Source organism: Aquila chrysaetos, chromosome 13, assembly GCF_900496995.4.
Source record: "Aquila chrysaetos chrysaetos chromosome 13, bAquChr1.4, whole genome shotgun sequence".
Taxonomy (NCBI): Eukaryota; Metazoa; Chordata; class Aves; order Accipitriformes; family Accipitridae; genus Aquila; species Aquila chrysaetos.
In genome coordinates this window covers 487,765-508,912 of record NC_044016.1, presented here as the reverse complement: position 1 = coordinate 508,912, position 21,148 = coordinate 487,765, and the positions used below count along the sequence as shown (strand labels likewise).

General features: G+C 45.2%; 1 protein-coding gene and 1 long non-coding RNA gene across 6 annotated transcripts; one reads left to right on the top strand and one right to left on the bottom strand.

Moving 5' to 3' along the window:
- Positions 1–1,737: 1,737 nt before the first annotated feature.
- LOC115350437 lies at positions 1,738–4,564 on the bottom strand. The gene is made up of 2 exons (XR_003926436.1): positions 4,259–4,564; positions 1,738–4,010 (listed from the first exon to the last, which is right to left on the bottom strand). It is a non-coding gene; the product is annotated as an uncharacterized LOC115350437 (long non-coding RNA).
- Positions 4,565–4,600: 36 nt separating this feature from the next.
- On the top strand, positions 4,601–20,786 carry ENTPD6 (ectonucleoside triphosphate diphosphohydrolase 6). 5 transcript variants are annotated; one of them, XM_030036079.2, is made up of 14 exons: positions 4,601–4,666; positions 6,634–6,974; positions 8,307–8,383; positions 9,188–9,331; positions 10,487–10,562; positions 12,160–12,195; positions 13,378–13,466; positions 14,824–14,903; positions 15,833–15,897; positions 16,245–16,346; positions 16,821–16,961; positions 17,863–17,919; positions 18,957–19,069; positions 19,325–20,786. In XM_030036079.2, exons 2-14 carry the CDS (start codon positions 6,716–6,718, stop codon positions 19,412–19,414), a joined length of 1,329 nt encoding a protein of 442 aa, XP_029891939.1. In that variant the 5' UTR covers positions 4,601–4,666; positions 6,634–6,715; the 3' UTR covers positions 19,415–20,786. The 5 variants fall into 5 exon arrangements, with proteins under 5 accessions (XP_029891939.1, XP_040984484.1, XP_029891938.1 ...); XM_041128550.1 differs by having other exon boundaries at positions 4,611–4,664; positions 6,631–6,974; XM_030036078.2 differs by having other exon boundaries at positions 4,624–4,670; positions 6,637–6,974.
- Positions 20,787–21,148: the final 362 nt, after the last annotated feature.

Genomic DNA, 21,148 nt, shown 5'->3' with positions numbered 1-21,148 from the left:
TCACAACCACTAACAAAAGCATCAGTGACATCCCCTGGGAGACAACCTCTGTGATACGATCACAGAACGTGGTGGAGCCCATCCAGCATTTATTCTAGACAAATCCAATGCAAAGCCACTAAAATCATCTATCACACCTTACTATATTGCAGAGCAAGAGCAAAATATACTTACTTGGCCTGACTCTGAAGTGCTTCAGTGTTTGAACTTATTGCCACACAATACCTTTAGCTCGAAAAAAAATCCCAGAAGACAAAAAGACATACTACTTCAGACCACAGAAATCGTTGGAGCATCATTAGAAAAGCAAAGCCAGAACTAGAAAAGCAAAGCAGTCAGTGGAGGGCCTACATGTGAATGTGGCAAAGGCATGTTTTGATCCCGATTTCCTCAGAATAGGAGGCTTATGTGATCGTTTTGCCCACCTGCTGCCCCTCCAAAACTATTGAACCAGTTACTAGTTTCAGTCACAATTGCCAGAAATATAGATGTCTCAAAGATGTTTAATTTCTTTGAGTTTGTCAAAAACTGGTGGGCATCCAGAGGAGACGGAGAAGTATCTTATTTATGCTTCCTCCGTAGGAAAGGAAATGGCAACTCAGCATTTACCTAGTACATTTGACCATGACCCTCTGACGAGGGACAGAGGCAGCTCCAGAGAAGCCACAATATGTGTCAAGTCCTGCCTTGCTAGAAATTTTGGGGAGGAATGATGATGAACCACAGTGGAGTGCACCAGAGAGCAGCAGGTAGCATGTGGAGTTTCAAGTAAGTGACAGGACTGCAGTTACCTATCCTGCTCAGGGATACGGGGAGGACGTGGGGATAGAATATCACAGCAGACACTACAGGTGTGTGGTTTGCAGCAAGGAGATAAAGGGGTTGTGGGACTTGGATCTGTAGGGAAACAAGCTTAGTGTTCACTGTTCAATGAACATCACGCTTTTCTGCTGAAGGTCAGCACTACTGTAATTTGTTCTTTGAGATGAAGGGAGAAAATAGATCTTGAATGGGAATTTGAGCTGTAGGTTTAGTTGCTGTTACCTTTCCTCACTATTTCCAAAATATTTTTCTTCTTCAGGCAGTCCCAACTCAGCCTGCCATGGGACAGGACTTCTGGCTTCCTGGACTGCTGTTAGCAGAGGAACTCCAAAAATCTTCAAATGAAGTATCTCAGGAAGTTACCTGAAGTACTCTTTTGTACCTTAAACATGCAATAATATTAACAGCATTATTAAAGTGGCAGGGGAGCATCTGGGACCCGAAGTTAGGAGGCTGGTGTCTGAACACCCGTGGGCTGCTACGCCAGCTTCAGCGGCACCAGCACCAGCCACAAACTGGGAACAGACTCCTTACCCCTCTGAGCTTCCCCAACCTGCGCTGCTGCCTGGAAGAGCCAGTCACCACACAGGGCAGGGGCAGGAGCACCGAGGGAAACATGCTCTGCACAGGGAGCCTTAATTAACTGCGCAGCTCTCAGAAGGCAGGTGTTCCAAACCGCACATGTGCATCAGGGTCCACATAAGGCAGCCCAAACTCTATCGCTGGCCACGTGTCAGCTGATTGAATGCAAGGAGATGGAGCATTTTGTGTAATTTGGCATATGTTACTACCTGGCTTGCACAAAACAACGTATCAATCGTGTGCCATTCATGGGTACACTGTGCCAAAAATACTGACCTTGTATTTATATCTATAATATAATCTTGTTACTGTTTGCAATAGTCATGACCGAACTGATGAAATAACCTTTTAATTACACAGTTTCTCATATTTGTACAATTTGCCTTTTATCGCTATTTATTAATTCTCATTAAGACATCCAACACAACTGTTCTTACAACACTGGAGTAACAGAGATCGTTTCCCAAATAACGCATCCTCAATAACCTGCATTCTAGCTCAGGTATGACATATATAATATACCAAGCTATGAATCTAAATGTGCACATGTAGGAAAGATATACAATACATAGACATCATACTTGAAAAATTGTTACACACCTCAGACTATGTGGCTTCAATTAATCCTAGGAATGACCACACACAAAACCTTTTAAACCATGTACACTCCCTCCCAGGGCCCTAGATGAGGCAAGCGGGTTTCCAAGAACAGACTGGGAACTGCTGCCCGTGCACATAAATGATGCTTTTCACAGGAGGACCCCCCCCCCACCCCGGCCCCAGCATTACATTCCCAGTCTTTGGCATCTCTAACCCTAACTGCAGCACTGTTTATGAACATATATGCAAGATATATGAGAAATAAATAGTGTACTGTTTTGCCCCGTCCCTGGGGAAATGGTGTTCCTGATAAAATACTGCTCTCTGCTGGCCTGGCCTGCTTTTCCACGAGGGCCTCACTTCCCACAGTCTTCTCTCTTCCCTAGTGAAAAGGGGAAGACCACCTTGTTTTGCTGGCTCTTTAATTGCATTTTTTAGCAATTGGTGACAGGTGCGTCTTTCATTTAGGATTGAAAAACATTATATTGCTAAGGCAAACAATATTGATATCGCCTAAACCTTTTGCCTTTAAGAAAAAAATGCCAGTAGTCCTTGAACCTGAGTAACTCTCCAGAAGTACTCCTGTTTTCTTGCAACTTGAAAGAATAGGCTGTTCACATAGCAGGCTGCCCATTGTAACAAGCTCAGACAAGAGTGTATTTTTAAATGTAAGGGACTGAAGTCCTGTTTTGGGTTTCGAGAAATTTGCTCCTAGGTGGGAATTTTTACAGCAGCCCAAAATCCCAGTGGTGACCACCAGATTTGAGATGGGGCTCCCCGGTCTTTTACTTTAAAGGACAACTCCAGGCCTGGGTAGCTCCCTGGCCTGAAACTTGTAACATCTTTACTTCCTATCCCCATTTTTTGGTTGTTTTACCAAAAGGGGATCACTCAGACCAAAGCTAACTGAAACCCAGCTTATTCACATTGAATTTACCTTCACACTGCCACCAGGTATCGCTGTGCTACAGCTGGTATAGCAATAACCATAAAAACTGGCAAATTTTAATCTGTCAGCATCTTCTATTTCGGGTCAGAATAAGGTGATGCCATGCTGCAGACGTACCAAGACAAGCCACCCATGCCCAGCTGCAAATGTCACTGTTCCCTCAGTCTCAGGGAAAAAAGGTATTTACCCAGCAGTCAGACTGCATCTTTGCCAAGGTTGTCCTGTCTATCTTCTTCCCGATGGGTTTACAGCTCGTGAGATGCCCTGTGACTGAGAGGAGTGCTACAGCAGCAATTTGGGGATTAACACCGACAGGAATCACCAGAGTGCTCTCAGCTGTTTTTTTCAAGCTGTCTGCAGACACAGACAGGTTTTTGTGGAGAAACCACACCAGGTGTCAGGGTCTCGCTTACCAACTAGGAGAGCTAGAAACTAAATATAGATTCTGTTGCAACCACATCATGGGGGAGCCACTAATCTTAAAAGATTTTAAGTCTTTGTGCCTTAATCTTCCTTTGTAGGATTCTCCCATTAATAGCATGATTCCTTTTAAATAGAATTAAACAACATTAAAACAAGTTAGAAAAATAGTTGGAAAGATCGGTTCCCTTTACCTGGGTAAAACAGAGAGGGAGTTTGATTTGAACAGTAATCATCATCTGAAATTCCTCAATGCCTACTACACACAGGGCCAGGAAAAAAAAAAAAAAGCCTACTTTACTTTCCAAACACTGCTACGAGGGAGTCACTAGAATGAATAACACCCTGGGAGACTCCGCGCTCACTGCTACAGCGGGGTCTCTCAGCACAGACGCCCGCACCCACGCGGAGCTGCGGGAGCGACGGCAGGGCTCGCTGAGAGGATGCGAATCTCTCGCCCGCATCCGACAGCATCACGGCTTACACTTCTGCCCCGCGTCTGATTTCCAAACATCAGTCTCCATCCCTTCACACCTTGTGTTTGCTGCTGCGCGCTCATGCCTCCTCGCTCCCAAACCGCCCCTCTTCGTTCTTCCAGACTGGGTGAGGCAGCAAGCTGGTGCAGAAGTGATTTTAGCTGTGGAAACACAAAATGATCTAGGTGGAAGCAGAGCCGTTAAGGAAGTTACTCAAGCAGAAGAACTGCTGGAAGAACACAAGGTACGGAGAAAATAAAACACGAGCAGCTACTCGAGGGTGTCATTTGCTCAAATCTACGAACTCTTTCCGCCTCAGAGCTGGACCAAATTTGCCGGTAAAGAGTTCTAGCAAGGGCTGGCTCTCAGGAGGGGAGCAGAGGGTGCCCAGCAGTCCTGCTGGCCTTACCTCAGGGCTACAGGGCCCGGCCCTCGGCTTGCGCAGGCCCTGCTCCGCTCCACAGCCACCTCCTCCTCCTTTCACCTCAGGGACAGCTTCTCTCCCACCTCTCTGTTTTTGTGGTGTTTCACCCTTTTTTAAGCACGCTTTCCCGGCGGAGGTCACCGCTGAGGGGTTCCACTGGGCCTCGCCGGAGGCGTGCCGCGGAGCAGCCCCGGCCTCTCCTCACGGGAGATTCCGCCACGATCAACACCCATCCCGGTCACCGGGCCTCACGGCGGGTCCCCCGTGGAGCGGGACGCGGAGGCGGCGCTAACCCGCCCACACCGGCTCGCACCGCGCCTGCGCAGTGGGAGCGGCGGCGGCCGCCCGCGGGGCGGGACAGCGGCGTCGCCATGGCGGGCTCGGAGGCGGCGTGTGAGTGCGGGCGGCGGGGCCGGGCCGGGAGCCGCGCACCGTGAGGGATGGGTGGGCACGGGGATCCGTGTGTGAGGGGGCACGGCGGGCGGGCGGGCGGGCGACCCGCGGGTCGGGGCGGGTTGACTGCCGGCCTGCGCCGCGGCGGGCGCCTGCCCCGACGCCCGGTTGCCGCGGGGTCCCCGGTGGCGGAAAGCTTTTCCCTTGGAACATATTTCAGGGTCCCCTGGCAAAGGCAGGGATGAGTTAATCCCGATTCTCTTCAGGGAAATGGGGGTAGGGGGGTTATGCTGGCGGGCTGCTGCTCCTCCTCCATCCCCCTCATCCTTCCAGCCTCCCCTTTCCCGCCGGGCAGACTTCTGTCTCCTCACAGGATCATCCAGTTCCTGCTGCTTTCCTCTCATGACACGGTTTTAGCTCTCGTGTAGCTGCAGTTGAGGCCTTTCTGGCACCGGCAAGGTTGGCGTAATCGCCCCGTGTATCTGCGGTAGTTGCCACCTACGTCTCTGTGCCTGCTGGTAGAAGCCAGAAAGATTTTTCATTTTTTTGCAATGCCATCTCCCTGATTTCTGTTTCGTGGCAGGCTACAGGTCCTTCTCCCCTACGCTGATGTGTTTTTCGTGTGTATTTGTGCCTGTGGTTTTGCTTTCCTTCATTTTTACAAAATTTTGTCTTACCCGTTTTTGGCAATACACCGTAATTGCCTTGAATTTAAATTCCTCCCCCTCACACCTTCTGCACACCTCCTGAATTCGTATCATCAACAGATTACATATGTGTCAAAAGCTTAAGTTAACTTCATCGATTGGTTTGCTTTCTCTGCTTCATTACACTATCAAAAAAGGAAAGATATAATGGGATTTGCTCCACATAAATCACCACTGACTGTTTTTTAATTATCTGGACGATGTCATGTGAGTGATTGTAGATTTCTTGCGTTGTGCTTTGCTGTGGTTTCTTTCCTGATATTGGAGCTGAGAGGGCCACTCTAATTCCCTGGATCTTTTATCGTGCCTTTTAAACACTGATTTTAAACTGTCCTTGTCCAGTCTTCTGGGACCTCCTTCACCATCCAGGGACTAACAAAGATAACTGCAAATGATTCCGGTTGCTCACAAAAGTTGTGGGGTCTCCATCCTTGGAGGTTTTCAAGATGCAGATGGATGTAGCCCTGAGCAACATGGTGGGTCCCCATAGCTGCCTGTGCTTGGAGCAGGAGATTGGATAAGAGACCTCTTGAGGTCCCTTCCCACCTCAGTTACTGTATTTAGCTTCTCTGAACTCTTCTACTCTGTTCCTTCTTAGGCAATGTTCCGTAGCAATGGGGAAAAGAAGATTTATACAGCTTCACATCTTAAAATTAGCTATAGATCTCAATGACATGCTGAAGGAGGATGGATATGTTCCTTCTGAACCATTGGGAAAGTAGTGTGTGGTCTCATAGGCATCCAGCAGCCATGAAGGCATTTGGTGGTTAGGACAAGCAACATGGGAGGAAGGGATTTTGCTGCTAGGTCCAGTTTTACAAGTGATTCACAGGTGAATCCCAGATTTTTGAATGCAGGATTCTGTGTTGTTCTGGAATAAATGTAAGCATATACCTGCAAGTTGCCCTGCGTTAGCTGAGGTAGATTTGAGCACTGAAGACAGTAGCTGATATCTCAGTCTTACTCCAGATGCTGACAGAGCTGCAGGCATAAATCCTTTTACTTGCCAGCAGTAGTCTGTCACTCCCTGTGTCTAAGTTTTTTTTTTACCAGCCTGTTTGTTGCAGTGACTTACTGCTTACTTTGACTATCATGCCCAACTTTCTTATCACAGATCTAAACCAACTAACAGTTAAGTATTTAACTAATGCCCAAGTCAAGTTTACTCCTGTAAGTCCCTTAGCAAATAACCATCATACTCTTAATCCTTTCAGGAGGTTTAGAAAATAAAACATACCTTTTCTTTTCTGTTGGATATAGGAGTGATGTGGGAACAACCTGTTCTGTGTGAAGGACAAGAAACAAAACATTTGATAAAGGGAAGAAACAAAGCATATGATAAATGGAAGCCATGAAGATATCAAAGCGATTCTTCGCTTTTGGGATTTTGGCATGCATAGCTATTTATGTTGCATACATAAAATGGCACTTGGATTCCAAAGCAGTCATGGGAGCAACAGAAGGAGTTGCTGAAAGCAGGGGAGACAAACTGAACCATCAGCCACTGACCACAGATCTCTCGGTTTTTTATGGAATTATGTTTGACGCAGGAAGCACAGGAACTCGCATCCATATTTTTAAATTTACACAGCAGCCAAAAGGTATGGCCTGCTCATTGCACGATAGATTAATTCTTCCATAACATATGGAGCAGATTATTGATGATTCTTTTCTAGGGATTACTTGAACAAACATGCTTCAGCTCTTTCTAGAGAACCATTAGGAAGTATATTATGATTCAAGCATGTGGGTTTGGATAAAATTATGAAAACATTCAACAAGGAGAAGATGCTGTAATGTCAGAATGTGAAGTAAATAGCAGCAGTACCTTTAGAACAGTGCCTTGAAGAAGAGCAGTTTTTCATCACACTGCTTGGTGGAAGAGAGGATTACAAATTCAAATGGCCTTATTCCCCCAAATTTTCACCATGAGGTTGTTGGCTGTCTCCAGTTCCTGGCAGTGAGCTGCTTTTCTCTGCGTTGTCTGGTTTAGTGCATCCTTGGCTTCAGTGTTGGATTTAAATTGCAAAACTTCACTGTTTTGTTAAAATTGCTGTGTATTGCATCTGGACAGAAAGTATCACTGAGAAGCGAGACAGAAGTGTGCAAAAAGCTCCAGTTTTCCTCTGAAGTCATAAGCTTCATTTGTTTAGGTGTTGCCAGCTCCTGTTTGTGAAACTCTTAAAGATGAGAGAACCCATGTGGATGCTGTTAGTAGGTGATCTGAGGATGCTTTTAAGGATTAGCAGTGTGGCATATGGTGTGATTGGCCTGTGGGAAGCACCTTAGTTTTGCAGAATGGGCTGGTGTAAGGATTAGCCACCAAAGGCGTTAAACAGCAGTCCGTGGATTTCCTTCTTTCAATGTATTCCCAAATCTTTGCTTCTTCCTTGCCTGCTTCTCTTTAAAGACAATTTCAGAATACCTTGCAGGAAACTTTGTGGAGTGTAATTGGGTAGAGGAGGAGGATGTTGTCAAGTTCATGTTGTCTTACCTGCAGGTTTCCCAAATACTTTGGTCTGGCTCCCTCTGCTGCCACTGAGTTTTGCTGGAGTCAAGTTTAGCCAGAACAGAGCATGCTGAAACGTGGGGTCTTTTTTACCGGTGCAGTTTGGAGAGCCGCACATGGCAGGTGTAAGGGCTCAAAGGGAACTTGCACCCATCTGGTGATTGTCTGATGTGCATGAAAAATATGTGCATAGTGGACACCAGCACCTGAAAAACAGACATGACTTTTAAAAATTATTTTCTCAGGAGCTAATTCCATAGCAAGGGCTGTATTTAAAGGTTGGGTGGCTGTTGATAGTTCATTAGACAGAGGCTTCGGTTGACTTCCATTAGCACATAATAATGTAATTTGTAAAATGGTGTTCTTTGTGTGTGTGCAAAATTATTTGTACCATTACTTATTTTGGAATACTGCTTTTGAACAGAGACTCCCAAATTAACCCATGAGACGTTTAAAGCACTGAAGCCAGGTCTATCTGCATATGCCGATGATGTTGAAAAGGTAATTTTGTTTCTGTTACTGTAAAAGTACGTGCCCCAAATCGTCCTGTTTTTGATATGTCCTGCAAATCACATCTGTCTTGCCGTGGTACAGTATGCTGAACTGTCTCAGTTCAGGGAAGTGTTTCCAAATGATAGAAGCCCACAGTAAAAGTTGGTCAACATGCAGAGGAGCAAGGAACAGAATGCATCTAGTTCCACTCGGTGATGTTGTTAATTAAGCATAGTGGATGTTTTTCCCATCTCTGCCTTAAAAATTTTGATGAGCTTAAGAAAAAGACAAAAGAGCTGTGTTGGATTGGAGCACAGCCTTCTCCAGAAGTGACTGGAATTGGATTCTCAGGAAAATAGTCTAAAAACCAGGCCAAGTACTAAGTGACTTCTCTCCCGTCTCCCTTACCTTCTGGCTCGCAGGGATTTAGGGACTTCCTAAGCCAGACTTAGACGCAGCTCAGAGTGTTTTACTGGCTCCAAAGGCCTTTTTTTTTCCAAGGATTTGTCATACTGCCTTTTGAACCTTTTGTAGCCAAGACATTCAGTGGCATAGAGTTCTATGTCACTGTTTGAAAAAGTGACTCTTCCTGTTTGTTTTTGACCTGTTGCTGGATAATCCCCATTATGTCCACCAGGTCCCACGTTGTGGGAGATAGTGAGTCCTCCACCTTCTCCTGACCCCTCGTGATATTCACTTGTCTCTGTTCCACATTTACAGTGAATCATACCTCTGATCACCCTTTTGCCCTTCCAAGAAAGGCAAATCTGAAGAGTTTCTAAGTGCCTTCTTTTGTTCTTTCTCTGCTCACAGAGTGGCCAGGGAATAAAAGAGCTCCTGGAGGTGGCAAAGAAAGAAGTTCCTATGGAGCTGTGGAAGTTTACTCCTCTGGTCCTGAAAGCCACAGCTGGCTTACGGTTGCTGCCAGGAGAGAAAGCTCAGAAGTTGCTGGATAAGGTACTATTTCTCATCTTTCAGTTTGCTTTCCAGAAATTTTATAGCAAAGTTTGGTCCCTTCTGTGTAAGGTACATACTCCTTTATCTTCAGGTACAAGCCATTCCTATCATTTAAGCCTGAAAGCAGTGCAGAGCCACCTGATCTCAAATGGGGCTGGGGGGAGAAATTGCATGAGTACAAGCACAGAGGAATGATGACAGCTCCAAATAAGCCTGGAGATGACATCTAACAAGTGTAATGAGATACTCCTAACAATCACTACAGGCGTGTTCTTACTGGGCGTGTTTGTTGGTGGTTTCGACCAGGATGCTGCTATTTTGAGAAAAGCTCTCTGCTATTTAGTTGGTCATGTTATCAGCCAGCTGCTGCAAGGTTGCTCCTTTATATAGATTGGAAATAATGTGAATTATATTTATAGGCATGTAAAATATGTTTAATGTTTTAAAATATTATAAAAATAAACAAAATATTATGTTCTGGCCCTTACGGCTGCAGGAAAAGTTTATTAAGCGTGCACTAAGTGTACTCTTTTTCTAAGCAATAATTGGAAGAAAGAAATGTGGTGCAGTTGAAACCAATGTCTGTATTGTTCTCTGCTGCCCGCAAGCTGGCCTGTTCTTTTCCACACTGAATTTCAGCTGGAACCGCTGCAGGTTTTACTTCGGAGGACTCTGGAAACTTAGGGCTTTGCTACCTCATGTAGGATGTAGTGTAGAGGACCTCTAACAGCCAACATGCTCCTGTTAAAAATGCCATTCCCTGGGACATTCCTAAAAGCCAGGGTGTCCATCTCCTGCCTCTCCTGTGCATATATAATACCCTGTGGATCACCAGTTGCAGCAAAGTAAACTGGATTCCCTTCCCTATCCAGGTCCATCCCTTGTTAATGGCATTTCTGAGCAGTCTTCATGCTTGAAAACCCACACATCCATCCCTGTCTCTGCACCAAACTGCAGAGCCAGTGTGTAAATAGCTGACCTTTTATAGCAGAGTGCAGGCTGATGCTTGTTGGGCTCTTGAACTTCAAAGTGGTGAGCAGCAGTCAGGATCTGGCCCAAGAAGAAGAGCAGTTGTGTAAAACTGGAGTTTTAAAAAAGCTTGCTTTTCAGCTGAAAAAAAGATTTCTCTGAGTGTAGCTTTTATTTGAACTACAGGTGAAGGAGATTTTTCAGGCCTCCCCCTTCTTCGTGAGGGACAACTGCGTGTCGATAATGAACGGAACCGATGAAGGTAGGCTAACTTGTGGAGACCCTTTCTGCAACCCTGGAGATTCCTGCTGCACTGTGACAAGTCCCCTCTCGCTGTAGCGGGAACCCACAAGTAGCGGGTTTGACACAGTTTTTACTCTGCTTCAGGCAGTGCCTGCCAAAGAGATCTTGTGCTATGTTTTCCAATTTGAAGTTCTGAACTCTGTCCTGATTTTCAAAGCTTTGAGTGCTGGGCAGTTCCTGTGGGGTCACCAGGAAGCCACTGTGCAGTCAGCACATCTGAAAAGGTTTCTGAATCTGCTTGTTGAGATGGTCTTCGACAACTGGTTTTGCACACCCTGCTCTTGACAATGCTCATAAGAGCTTTCTGGAAGTATTTGGTCATAATGTTAATTATAACTGATCTAATGAGTGTGATTGTGAATTCAATCTGAAAAAATGTTATACAGAGAAGAAAATACATGTGGAAATAAGTTGATGCTCATCAAAAATTGCTGAGGACAGAACCCAGAATCAGTCTTGATTTAAAATAATTTGAGGAAATGTGTCTGAATTCTAAGTAACTGAGTGTCGAAATGTGTTTTAAATCCGCTTAGAAACCAAACTTTAAAATAGCTGGAGCTGTTTGGGGCTGTTGATGAGTTTCTTTTTTACTGCTTAATGGAAGACAGACATTGTAATTCTTCTTTTTGTTTTGTTTTAAAATCATGAGTAGCAGTGATAGCCTTGGTTCAGCCAAGGGTTGAACTGGACCATGTTCCCTAGCATGCCTTGAGTTTAACCACATGGATAAATATTTTAATTTGTTAACATGAGCCCCATTAATTCATCTAATTTATGGAGAAAAGGTTTATAAAACAGGAAGAGGACAGAAGCAGTGTGGCTCACAAAAATGCTTAGCGGAAAATAGGAAAAATTAGAACACTGAAGAGATGAAAATTCTTAGTATTCAAAAGGAAAGTTGAGTGCCTGACATCAAACAAAAGCTTACCAGTGGATGTTCTCCTAGAAAATGAACAATGTGAGTGTCAGTCATTTCCTTGTCTTTTAGCTAAGGGCTGAAGCCTTTGTGACTTCTCGCCTAAGTTTTTGACCTGTGAAATACAGAGTTCTCCAGGCATTTTGTATATGGGGCTTCTCTTCCAAATGTCGCATCAGCTCTGGTATAGAAGGTCATTCTCTTTGTTCAAGGCGTCTAATCTTGTTTTTTGACAGCTGCTGACAGTTGTGGAAACACTGGCTTTGGGGCAAGGTGGGTCAGGAGAGCTCAGCAGGGCCAGTCCTGTTCACTCTTCTTGAAGATCCTTCTTGCTTAGCTCTCAACTGGACATCCTTTGGAGACTTTGTATTAGAAGTCGTCCATTTGTGGAAGGGGGACGAGGGAGCTTGTGGCAGATGGTCTCTGGTGTCTCTGTCTGTTGTTGGATGACAAGCTCTGGTTTGCTGGTTATTTTGTTTAGATGGTGCAGTTAAACTGTATGAGAAAACTTAAAAATGCCTCCAGCTAAACAGATCCTAAAGCAGGAAGACCCTGATACGGCTCACCTTATTTGTTACTGTTGTTAGATAAAATGAAATGGTATGATCTAACAGTGCGTCTTCTGAATCTTTTTCTTTAGGTATTTCAGCCTGGATCACAATAAATTTTTTAACAGGTATGTGTACATGAGCATGCGCATAAAGATATGACCGATGCTGTGAAATTCATGCTGTTTTCTGCCCTTGCGTGGGATTTGCTCATTCATTGGGGTCAAATGGGAGAAAGAAGGAGCTGGGAATAAGTCAGCAGTTGTTTTTGGCCTGGCCTATTTAAGTCATTAGGATTTTGGCCATTTACTTGACAGAGTGAGGAGTTTAATCCCTTTTCCTAGATGTTTAATGTAGCCTTTCTTTCAATTCCTTGTAGGGTACCAGAGCATTTTATTCCTTTTTAGAGTCTGCCACTAGCTCTGGCTAAATTTTTGATGTGGATATTCTAGTTGTGCTTGGCAGCTGCACAGAGTGAAGGCAGGTGCTATGCTACTTCCTTACAGGTTTGTAACATAGAAAAACCACAAGTGTTTACACTGCTGAGTTAGAAAAGGGTAGCTGAAGAGTAAAGAAAAAACTAAGCTGAAGCCCTCTCTGACAATAAGTAAAGCAGTCTGCTGTCCAAGTGCTCTGTTCAGTGCACACAGTGTGTGGAGCAACACGACAAGTGCTCTAAACCTTTTTATGCTCACAGAAAATATCAGAAAGGTCAGAGATCTTCAGACATAAGCTATCATGAGGTATACCGAGGTACTTGGCGCAAACTAGTCTTGTCAGGAAGGTGTATTTGAAGGATCTAACTGAGAAGAACTGGATTTAAATGAGAAGAGAGGTCTGGGCTGGCAGCCGGCAGAATTCCAAGACAGCTGAATCTCTTAGGCCAGCTCTTTTCAGTCTGTCGTCCCCTTGGCCATAGCAATCTGCAAAATATCACTAAGGGATCAGGGAGAGATGGCTAAGAAAACTGCATTCCTCTGTGTTACAAAGTGGTTACCAGAGTAGAGTTTGCAAAAGGGTCCTTACATCCACTGAAAAATGTTTAGGAATCCAGTAACCAAAGCTGCTGTAATTAGGGCATGAACAGCCACCAGAGAAATAAGAGAAACTCTGTCAATTGAAGATTTTCAGGTCACCCTGATAAAGCCCAAATAAGTGCCCAGTAGATGACAGTATAATTTTGTGCTGGCTGGAAGCTGACAGATGGAGTTAGATTGTCCTCTTTCTTTACCACTGTACTTCTGGTTTTGTTCCTAACCAGTTTCTCACACCACCCACCGTGGCTTTCTCTGTTCTGTCACACATTTCAGGTAGCCTAGATGATCCACAGAAGAGAAGTGTAGGGATGCTGGATTTGGGTGGTGGATCAACACAGATCACCTTCCTTCCACGCACCGAGGTAATGTGAACATGCACACTGCTGGGAAATGCTGGTGCAGGAATCAGTAACTGCTCAGATTTGTTTCCCTTGGAAACTGGCCAAGAGTTTGTCAGTGTGACATGAAGCCACGCTTCTGACAGAAGTCACATCTGCCTTGTTATAGTCAGTCACAGAGGCATTCACAATTCTTTGTCAGTCCTCTTACTCCAACTCCGTGGGTCAGTGGTGCATGTGGTGAATCTTCCAGGGCTGCTTTATCTTGGGGAAAATGCAGTGTTCGTCTGAGCGTCTTAATCCTTGACTCTCACTTTGTGCTGCTTATAATGAAGAACTCAAAGGCAATGCTGTTAATGAATTCAAGTCCAACATTTGGCCTATATTGGGTTTTAAGAACAGTGTGAGATGCCTTGTCAATCCTTCTGGTTTTCCTGAGTTCACTGAGTTGCAAATGAATGCTTTCTAAGGAGCAACTGTTAATGTGCAGTACAAATACATGCTGACGTTTGTCATTTCAGCTTCCTGTTGTGGCATTTTTATAGGTGTTCTGTGAGCTGGAAGCCCTATAGATGCAGAGTCATAAGGCTCTGGCCTGAGCAGAGATACTGTTCATAGTAAAGCTGCACAAAAGCAGAGGGTTGGAATGCTGTACCTAATGTGCTAGCCTGGGCTGATCAAGACATTGTGCTCTTACAGCAGAATGATAGGGGATGTGAAGAGTCCGGGATGTGGAAATTCTGGGCTTAGAGATGGTGTTAAGATATAAGCAGCATGAATAGTATCGTGGCCTGAGCTTTGCTCCCCACAAATGCACTAGCCATGCTGGTGCACTTGGGGAAGGGGCTGAAAAGTGCATTGGATAATTACCCTTTCATTTCTTCAGACCACAGGCTGGTCCTCACTCTGTTCCTTGGCAAGCACAGTGATGTGCTTTTCCTCTGGCTTGTGGAAGTTCACAGCTGAATTCACTTGAGTAGAAAGTTAATGCGTGCCTGGCTTTCATATTATTTTGCACACAGTTTTCCCTAGTAGGGATCATGTGAAGAAGCAGTTGCTGTAGCCTCTTGACAAAAGGAGTTAAGAGCTGGAATAAGGATTCCTTTTTAATTAAAATAATTCTTTTATATACCACTTTGGTGTGGATACAAATAGAAATGTAAACAGTTTAGACTCTGTCATGTGAGGAGACTATTTTAGCTCCAGGTTTTGTGGTTGTCTGGTGTATCAGCGGTCAAATGTAAATACTTGCAAATTCATCATTTCTCTCTGAGGCATGCTAGGATTGTTTCATGTTTTTCCTAATGTTTCAGAAGATTGTGTTGTTGATGTTTGCCGTTGCCAGCAGAAACCTTGCAGTGACATCTTTTTCTCCCTTCAGGCCACTCTCCAGACATCACCAGCTGGCCATACAACTTCATTTCAGATGTTTAACAACACCTACAAGCTGTATTCTTACAGGTTAGTTGCGGGAAAGGGAACACACTGGACAGATAGAAGCTTTTTATGAAGCCAGTGAGATCTAGGTGTTTTGCTGAAGTGAGGTCCTTGCAAATGAGTACTGCGAAGAAGTGGAGAAACCTGAGCCACGTCATTGTGGTGGATTAACCTTGGCTGCCTGCCAGGTGTCTACCAAGCTGCTCTATCACTTCCCTTCCATCAACAGGACAGGGGAAAGAAAATACGACAGAAAGCTCGTGGGTCAGGATAAGGACAGGGAGGTCACTTAGCAGTTACTGTCATGGACAAAACAGACTTGACTTGGAGAAGCTAATTTAATTTATTACCAATTAAACGGTAGGATAATGAGAAATATGAACAAAATAAAAAACACCTTCTCCCCACCTCTCCCTCCTTCCCAGGCTCAGCTTCACTCCCAACTCTTCTACCTCCTCACTGCTGAGCCATGCAGGAGGATGAAGAATGTGCGTTGCAGTCAGTTCATAGTGCTTTGTCTCTGCCATTCCTTCCTCTTCACTGTCTTCCCCTGCTCCCAGTGTTTTAGGCAGAGAGAAGCAGCTTCTTCCCACCTATGTTTGCTGTGGGGTGTGTTTGGGCTCAAAAAGAGTCAATTCTGTATGCTAGAGGCTGTGCTCCTTGTGAGGAGGGTAGGAGAAACGTTAGGGGAATGCCTTCAGCGTTCCCAGTTCTTCAAGAGCCAGATTACCGTTGACAGCTATTGCCTGTACTTTTTCAACGAGAGATTATCCTTCTGGGTGAGCGTAATATGAGAGTGGGTTGTCACACTGTTCCCCTTATGTGCATTAGCTGCTGACTTGAGCCATTTTGCTGGGACCATGTAGAGGAGACTGGCACGTCCCAGCCAAGTTGTCAGTGGAGTATCAGAGGAAGGCTGTTTGTTGTTCACAGAGGCTTTTATCCCTTTGCAGTTACCTGGGACTCGGGCTGATGTCAGCGAGGCTCGCCATTTTAGGAGGAGTTGAGGGAAAACCCTGTAAGTTCTGGGCACTCCTCAAGTCTTGGCTCTGAGCATAGGGTACATAGCCCTGTTGTGGGGGGAGGAGTTTGTCTGTCCCCTTCCCACTGGGCTGAAGGTTCCTGAGTGGTGTGTGGACTCCTGTCACCATGGCTGGGTGCATTTGAGACAAATGCAGGAGGTGACACTGCTAGATCCCAGGAGACCTGGATTCTTGCCAGCCCTGGGGGGGGCATGGGACATCTGAGCCATGACTGGGACTTGGAGGTGCCTTGCTGAGGCTGTGGGACAGTATGGAGCAGGGCTGGGGGTGAGGGATCTGAAATTGACTCCTGATGTTTTTCCCTAATGTTTTACTTCTGCAGTAGGAGAAGGGGAGGAATTGATCAGCCCTTGTTTACCACCTGGCTTCAAATCTGAATGGCAGCATGCTGAGATAGTGTACAAAATTAAAGGACAGAAGGCAGGTATAGTGATTTATCACTCTTTCTATCTAGGCCAGCATGCTATTAGCAGAGTAAATGATACACTCTCAGCCTCTCGCAGAGACATTAGATTCTCTGTTTACCATTCTATCTGGCTCCTCTTGATGTGCTTTTAAAGAGATTCTGCAGCTCTTTCCTCTTGTGGCATGGTGTGTCCGTCCAGTCAGTAAAGCTGCTAGTAATAATGCAGATGGAGTTGAGCAATCCCTGAACAGGTCTTTCAAAATCCTTCTGCCTCAAATGTTGTTTTCCATCTCTTCTGATCTATTGCATACTTCGTCTCGAGCTGAGGATGGTAAGTGTTGCCACTGGAAGAAGATGCAGACTTCAGTTCTCTGTGAAGAGCTTACGCAGTGCTATTGTGCAAAAGGGAGCCAGTTTCCTGCCAAATCCTAAAGAAGTAAGTATATTTTCCTCTCTGCCTATAATATGCTGTGTTTCTTTGCCTTCTTTTAGGTGAGCCTCTGTATGAGTCTTGTTCTAACAAAGTGGCAAAGATGCTCTACAAAAAAGTGCATAAAGCTGAGGAAGTGAAGGACTTGGATTTTTACACTTTCTCCTACTACTATGACCGTGCAGCAGAGGTTGGTCTCATAGGTACGTTTGCTCCTGTTTTCCTTTCATTTTAAATGACAGGTTGTGGAAGAAATGGTGACGCTTATACACATCACGATGCTTTGCTAAGCTGTCGTGGAACTTAGTCTTTTGCTACACTGCTGTGCAGCATTGGTCTCGACTGGATATTGAATGCTATTTAATTTCTATAGAGAAGGGACTGGGGCTGCAAAATAGGACCTGCAACTTCTGGTAATGGTTTTTAAACAAACTGCCTGCATTTCAGAAATTGTTGTTGTCTGATTAACTCTACAATCCAAAATAGAAAAAAGCCGTCATAATGATAAACAAATTTCTTGGGCTATAAAGCAGTAAAGTGATCTTGTGCTGTGTGTTTTGCTTCACTGACCTTTTTAGATGGAATGAAGATTTTCAGGTAATTGCACGTGTACTCAGAATGCATCCCATCTCTTTCCTAGTGGTATGCTGGTGTACAGAAGGCTGTCGTGTTCAGTGGTAGAAAGCAGATGATGAGATTTCAAGCTAGTTTGGACAAATATACCCCCCTCCTCAGCCACCTTATTTTACAATTAATTTCAGATTTAATATGTCGCAGAGCACCACGGCCCTGTCAGATCTGGTCAAAGGCGTTAACTGTGTTCAGGCATCACAGGGCAGGGCAGCACAGACATGGGGACGAGGTGAGAGAGTCTGTAAACTATGCTTCTTTAGGAAACAAGGCTAAGAGCTCTTCATAAAACAAGGCTTTTCAATCTATACTGAGAATCTTTTAAAGGCTTTTCTACCTTTAAAGCAAGTGTGAGTTTTGTCATTAATTTCAGTGACTCAAGGTTTGATTTCTAAACAACTTTATGACTTGAATCTACAATTGCCTTTATACAAAAACCATAAAAAAAATGGCTTTTTTTTTTTTTCCTTCTAGATAAAGAAAAAGGAGGAAGTTTAACTGTTGGTGACTTTGAAATTGCAGCTAAATATGGTGAGTAAAATACAATCACGCACACACACATGTAATTGTGTGTAAATTCATACCCAGGTGGCAAATGTATGACATGCTAAGAAGCCTGATTTTTTTAAGTAAATATTAAGCACCTCTCTCCATAGCATCTCACCAACATTTCTGCTTATTTCTGAAAATCTCAACTATTTTTGTATTAATTCTTGCTTTTGCAGCCCACATAAGACATACCTTATAATACTTACGTTTCAAAACTCTCTCAAGAATTACTAATAAACTTACCAGTTAACAGTTGTACTGAAATCATGCTTTCAAAATAGATGTGGGAGTTCTCATCCTGTTAGCATAACCTGTCCTAATCTGGTTTAATTTTTCTTTTTGTCTCAAGATTTGTTCATATGCTTGATTGTTAATCGGAAAAGGGGGAAAACCGGTTCATAGCTTTTCACTTCATCAGCTGCAGAGAGAACTGCCTACGCAGATTTACAAATGTAAACATTCTTTTCTTAATACCACAAACTCAGGCTTTGATCAAACTGACACGGGGCTTTTTAGTAAACTTTATGAATGTCTGAACAATTGTTGCAGTTCTGATTTCTGGACTACCATTTGTGTCATTCATCCTGAGAAAGGAAGTGAGTTTTATTTTGGTTTTGTCTTTTCTTTGTCTTTTCTTTTGTCTTTTTGTTTTTCCTTTGGTTTTGTCAACATGTGTTGAGTGCTTATGCTTGAGGAACATAACACACCTGAGGTTGCTCAGATTTTTAAAGGCTTGACATAGATAGAAGAAAAGTTGGAGGCCCTTTTCATCCTTTCACGGAGAGATACAAGAAAGTCAGCTGTCTTAGGGGAGAGACAGAATGCTTTGATCTTCCTTCCAGTGTGCCAAAGCTTTTGTGCTTCTGCTAACGTGTGCATGTCATTTCAACCCCGTTGTAACAGGTTCCATCGCTGCGCAGCTCAACTGACAAGAGGTGTTTTATGGTTTCATTTGAGGTTTTTCAAAGCTGGGCTGATGCCCACAGTGCGCATTCAGACACTGTTTTCTTTCTCCTTAGTATGTAAGACCATGGAAATCAGCCCCGGAAGCAGCCCTTTTCTCTGCATGGACCTCACGTACATCACCATCCTCCTGCAAGAACTGGGTTTCCCGAAGAGCCAAGTCTTTAAGGTGATGCATAAAATGGATTGCTGGGGAGAGTGGGCAGGATGGTGCCGAGGAAGTAGTCATCATGCCAGTAGCTCAGTCCTTGATTTGCCTTCTTGCTCCAACACATGCTCTGTGATTGGGGGTGGAGGGACACCGTCCCCATGATGGTGATAACCGGTTGTGATAACCTTCAGCATTGTATTCACCTTGCATGCTTCTCCTTCTCCCAAAGAATTGTTTTAACTTTTTTGTTTGGGTTTTTCCCCCCCCCACCAGCTTGCCCGGAAAATTGACAATGTTGAAACGAGCTGGGCATTGGGAGCCACTTTTCATTACATCGACTCACTCAATAGACTGCAGTACTAAAGCTCCTTGAAGGTGACTTTTGGGAATCTCAATTTTTGGAAGCTGAACACGGGAGAATCTGTGGAAGGGCCTGCTTTTAGCTTCCGGAGTCCTTTGGGAGGTCATCATAAACTAGGCCCCTTTCCTCCCAGCCCCTGCCAAGTCCCCTCCATCACTAGCTCTTTTTTACAGTGCAGAGTGCAGTGTCTAAAGAATAAGCCTTGATTTGACAGCATCTGCAGTCAGCTTGATGTAAAACGTGATCATTGTTGAAGGAAAACCAGGACTCTGCAGGACATTTATGATCTCTATGAGAAAAACACACCTTTTTGGAATATGCCTGTACTATGTGCTTGTACTGTGCTGAAGTCGCTGCAGGAAATGGTCACTCCAGAAGGAACTCTTTACCGTCCTGATTTCAGGGTGTTTCTTCCTGTTTGTCAGCAGTTTTCAGTGATGATTTTTATTTTACTACTTCCATGTTTGAAGGTGAACTTGTGTGTGTGCGTGCAAAGGCAGTGCATTTACACAGATGTGCTGCTGACAGGCAGTAGCTTTGAAATGCAGCGTGGAAGTCTGAGCTCTGCTTCCCGCTTGCTGAACTAGAAAAGCTCAGGAGCACTCTGGAAACTGGATATGGACTTAGAGGCGTGAATCAGAGCCTATATGCCCTGCCAGGTTAAAGCCTACAGCCTAATGTTGGTTCCCTGGCTGTTGGGAGATGGATGGTGGAAGACAACATCAGATTTGGTGGATCTAGACAAGCAAGGCCTGGGAGTTGGGTACAGGACTAACGATGGATTTGACAGTTCTAGAGTCGGTTAGGGTAAGATCGATGAACAAGACGCAGCCTCAAAAATAAACCCTGAGCACGGCTTATTGGACCTCACAGACATTTGTGCCTTGGCAAGGTTGATGCAGGGCCCGCGATGAATGCATTTACATGGTGTTTTGGGTGCCGCTTCCTGCAGATGCATCTCGCTTTGATAATTGAATGTATTGTGGTTGCACTGAGCCGTGGCAGGGTAGCTGCAATGCACCACTCCAACAGTGTCCTGTACGCAGGCTGGAAGTGATCGTGGAGGCAGCGGGAGCTGGAGAGGACATGCTGCGCTATTTGTAATCTAACTGTGGAATTGTATTGTGTTTGTATGGATGTGTAGAGCAGACCCAAGTGGTCTTTTGGGGGTGCAAAAGAGCCCAGCCTCCTGGAGAGCCAGCAGTGTGTACCCCGACTCGTGGGCTCGTGGCCACAGCCTCGTTCTTTCCCCAGGGCCGCGAGACGTGGTCCGGTGGTGTTCAGTGCTGCCTGGCCGCTGGCTCTGCAGCTGAATGTACGGGCGACACTCGAACCCCACTGGACTGAGAATAAAACCCCAATTTAAAATGAAAACGCGGTGGTGTGGCTTGTAAACGCCAGAGCCTGCAGGGCGGGTGGGTTGAGAAATGAGCGCCCTGACGCCATCCCTGTCCCCTCACGCCATCCCAGCCCCTCCACCGTCCCTGTTCCCCCCGCCGCTGTGCCATCCCTGTCTCCACACGCCATCCCTGTCTCCACACGCCATCCCTGTCTCCGCACGCCATCCCTGCCTCCGCACGCCATCCCAGCCCCAGATGCCATCCCTGTCCCCACAACCTATCCCTCTCCCCACACACCATCCCAGGCCATCCCCAAACGCCATCCCGGTTCCCCACACACCCTTCCCCGTCCCCAATCAGCCCGGCTTCCCCCCACCAGCCCCCTCCGGCCGTCTG

Bases quoted from the DNA above. Each gene is read 5' to 3' on its own strand.
- ENTPD6 (XM_030036079.2), top strand. From the start codon at position 6,716: ATGGAAGCCATGAAGATATCAAAGCGATTCTTCGCTTTTGGGATTTTG. The intron at 12,196-13,377 runs GTATGTGTACAT...CACACATTTCAG, and splicing joins CACAATAAATTTTTTAACAG to GTAGCCTAGATGATCCACAG. The intron at 14,904-15,832 runs GTTAGTTGCGGG...ATCCCTTTGCAG, and splicing joins TACAAGCTGTATTCTTACAG to TTACCTGGGACTCGGGCTGA.